At 43.5% G+C, this 2,513-nt stretch overlaps 1 protein-coding gene across 1 annotated transcript in view; it reads right to left on the bottom strand.

Annotated features, from left to right (window-relative positions):
- The window catches only part of Rpgrip1 (RPGR interacting protein 1), a 63,363-nt gene extending 61,030 nt beyond the window's left edge, over positions 1-2,333 (bottom strand). Inside the window, 1 exon segment of the mRNA XM_004648096.2 lies at positions 2,266-2,333. Coding sequence (XP_004648153.1) covers positions 2,266-2,333 — 68 coding nt within the window.
- Positions 2,334-2,513: the final 180 nt, after the last annotated feature.

Below are 2,513 nucleotides of genomic sequence, written 5' to 3'. Positions count from 1 at the left end.
AATCCCCCAGCACCACATGCCAGCCAGCCCCGCCCCCTGGTGGGCTGAGCTGGCCACACACACAAATAAATAAATAAATAAATAAATAAATATTTAAAAAAAAAAATTTATTGCAGCCAGGCATGGTGGTGCATGCCTGTAATCCCAGGACTTGGGAGGCTGAGGCAAGAGACTCACCCAAGTTTGAGGCCAGCCTGAATTACATAGCAAGAGCCTGTCTCAAGGAAAACAAAAACAGACAGGCACACTTGGAATCCTAGCAGCTTTTTTTCTTTTTCTTTTCTTTCTTTCTTTTTTCTTTTTTTTTTTTTTTCTGTATTTTAAGAAAGGGTCTACAGGGTGTTCAGGGTTTCACTACTAGATTGGACTCACAGTGATTCTCCTGTTTACAGCCTCCCAAGTGCTGGGAATACAGGTACGTGCCACCATGCTGTCTCAATTACCATCTCAGCATGCCCTGGGGGATCGAACCCCTGGCCCCTGCCCCTGCTTGCAGCCCAGCAGCTTTTTATTTATTTATTATTTTTTTTTTAAATTTTTATTTATTTGAGAGAGAGAGAGAGAGAGACAGAGTGTGTGTGTGGTGTGTGTGGCCAGCTCAGCCCACCAGGGGGCAGGGCTGGCTGGCATGTGGTGCTGGGGGATTGAACCGCGGTCCCTGATGCCTTGCCAAGCTTATTCCAAGTAGGTGCTTTAGACCACTGAACCATCTCTCCAGCCCACCAGCAGCTTTTTAAACACTACCAAAATATTTTAAGTTTACCATTCTCTTACTCCTATTAGGAGTGTATGGCGTTCCAGTTCCTCCAATCCTTGTCAACTGACAGGGCTTCACTAAGGCACCAAGGCCAGGCTTGCACTTGCAGTCCTCTTCTCTCAGTCTCCCAGAGTGGTAGGATGGTTTTTATCTGTTTCTATTTTATTTATTTATTTATTTGGTACAAGGCCTCACTAAGCAGCTTGGACTCACAGTGATCCTCCTATATCAGCCTCGCTTTAGTGCTGGGATTCTAGGCGTGTACCACCACACCCGGTTTTGGGGGCTGGCATGGCACAGGGTAAGCATGGCATGCGGTACCAGGGATCAAATCTAGGTCCTTGTGCTTGCCAGGCAGGTGCTTAGACCACCAAGCTGTCTCCCTGGTCCTAGGATGGTTTTGTTTTTGAGGCAGGGTCTCACTGCTTGTCTCAAGATGGCCCGAATTCAAGATGCTACCACCTCAACTTCCATAGGAGCTGCAGTACAGCATATACCACTGTGCAAGGTCCTACTTGTTATTCTTTTGACTAAAATGCTAGATGTCTCTAATTATTTCTGTAAATTTTATGTGCAAGAGTAGCATTGTGTCTTGAACTGGTATTACATAATTCCAAGCTTTTTTCCAGAAGGGTTGCATATGCTGGTGGGCAGTGCATAAAGTACCCTATCCTTTTAAAAAATTATGAAGTGAAAATAGACTCAACAGTAGCTATGATTAGGATTGAAGGGTGGGAGACTAGGAACAAAATTACAAAAATATCTCAAGGCCTGTGTGGAAACAGCTCTCGTGAGGCTGAAGCTTTTTGTCTTAAATCGCCTATCTCTGCTTATTGGGACTGAGGGCTGATTACACTGATAGTTGAGTGAAATCTACTGGGCTTTTTTATTTTATTTTATTTTATTTTATTTTCAGTACTTATGATTGAATCTAGCGCCTCATGCCTACTTGGCAAGCACTCTGCCACTGAGCTACATCTCCAGCCTACTAGATTGTTCTTGCCTTTTTTATTTCCTAAATCTGCATGACAGTATTTTTACTAAAAAAAATTTAGAAGGGCCAGGGAGCCAGCACCTGCCTGACAAATGCAAAGTTCTGAGTTTGATCCCCAGAATTCAGAGCTTGTGTAGCAAGGCACACCTGTAATCCCAGCACTTGGGCAGGCTGAGGCAAGAGAATTAAAAGTTTGAACCTACCCTGGGCAATTTAGTGACTTAGTGAGATCCTGTCTCAAAAAAAAAAAAAAAAAGTATAAAGGGCTGTGAATGAAGCTCAGAGCAACACCTCAGGGTTCAATCCTAACACCCTCACCTAAGACAGAGTTTATGAAGGAGATGTTTAAAAGATTGGAGAAAAGAGCTTACAGCAAAGCGGTCACTGTGAAGGCCAGCAAGATGCCCCATACGGCAGAGTTGTTTTAATTCTCAAAGGCCTCCCCCTTCTCCCTCACCCATCTCCTGGTTCCCTTCCCGGTTCCCTTCCCGTTTGCAAAATTGATTTACCTTTCCACAGAGTTACTGAATCCGTGTCTCTACTTGGCAGGTCCCCAGTTGTGTGGTCCACCAGATGTAACATTGTCTCAATTCTTAAACTGTAAGAGCTTCCAGAGGACACAAAAGAGAAGTCCAAACAATTAGGTATAACTTCAAGACAACTTCTGTAGGTTGTATTCTGTAGGTTGTAACTGAATTTCTTAGCACTTTTGTGATAGTCTATGACATGTCATATGTTTGTGGACAACTTTTTTTTTTTTTT

This window comes from Octodon degus, unplaced genomic scaffold, assembly GCF_000260255.1.
Source record: "Octodon degus isolate 3935 unplaced genomic scaffold, OctDeg1.0 scaffold00352, whole genome shotgun sequence".
In the NCBI taxonomy this organism is placed as follows: domain Eukaryota; kingdom Metazoa; phylum Chordata; class Mammalia; order Rodentia; family Octodontidae; genus Octodon; species Octodon degus.
This window is presented reverse-complemented; position numbering and strand designations above follow the sequence as displayed.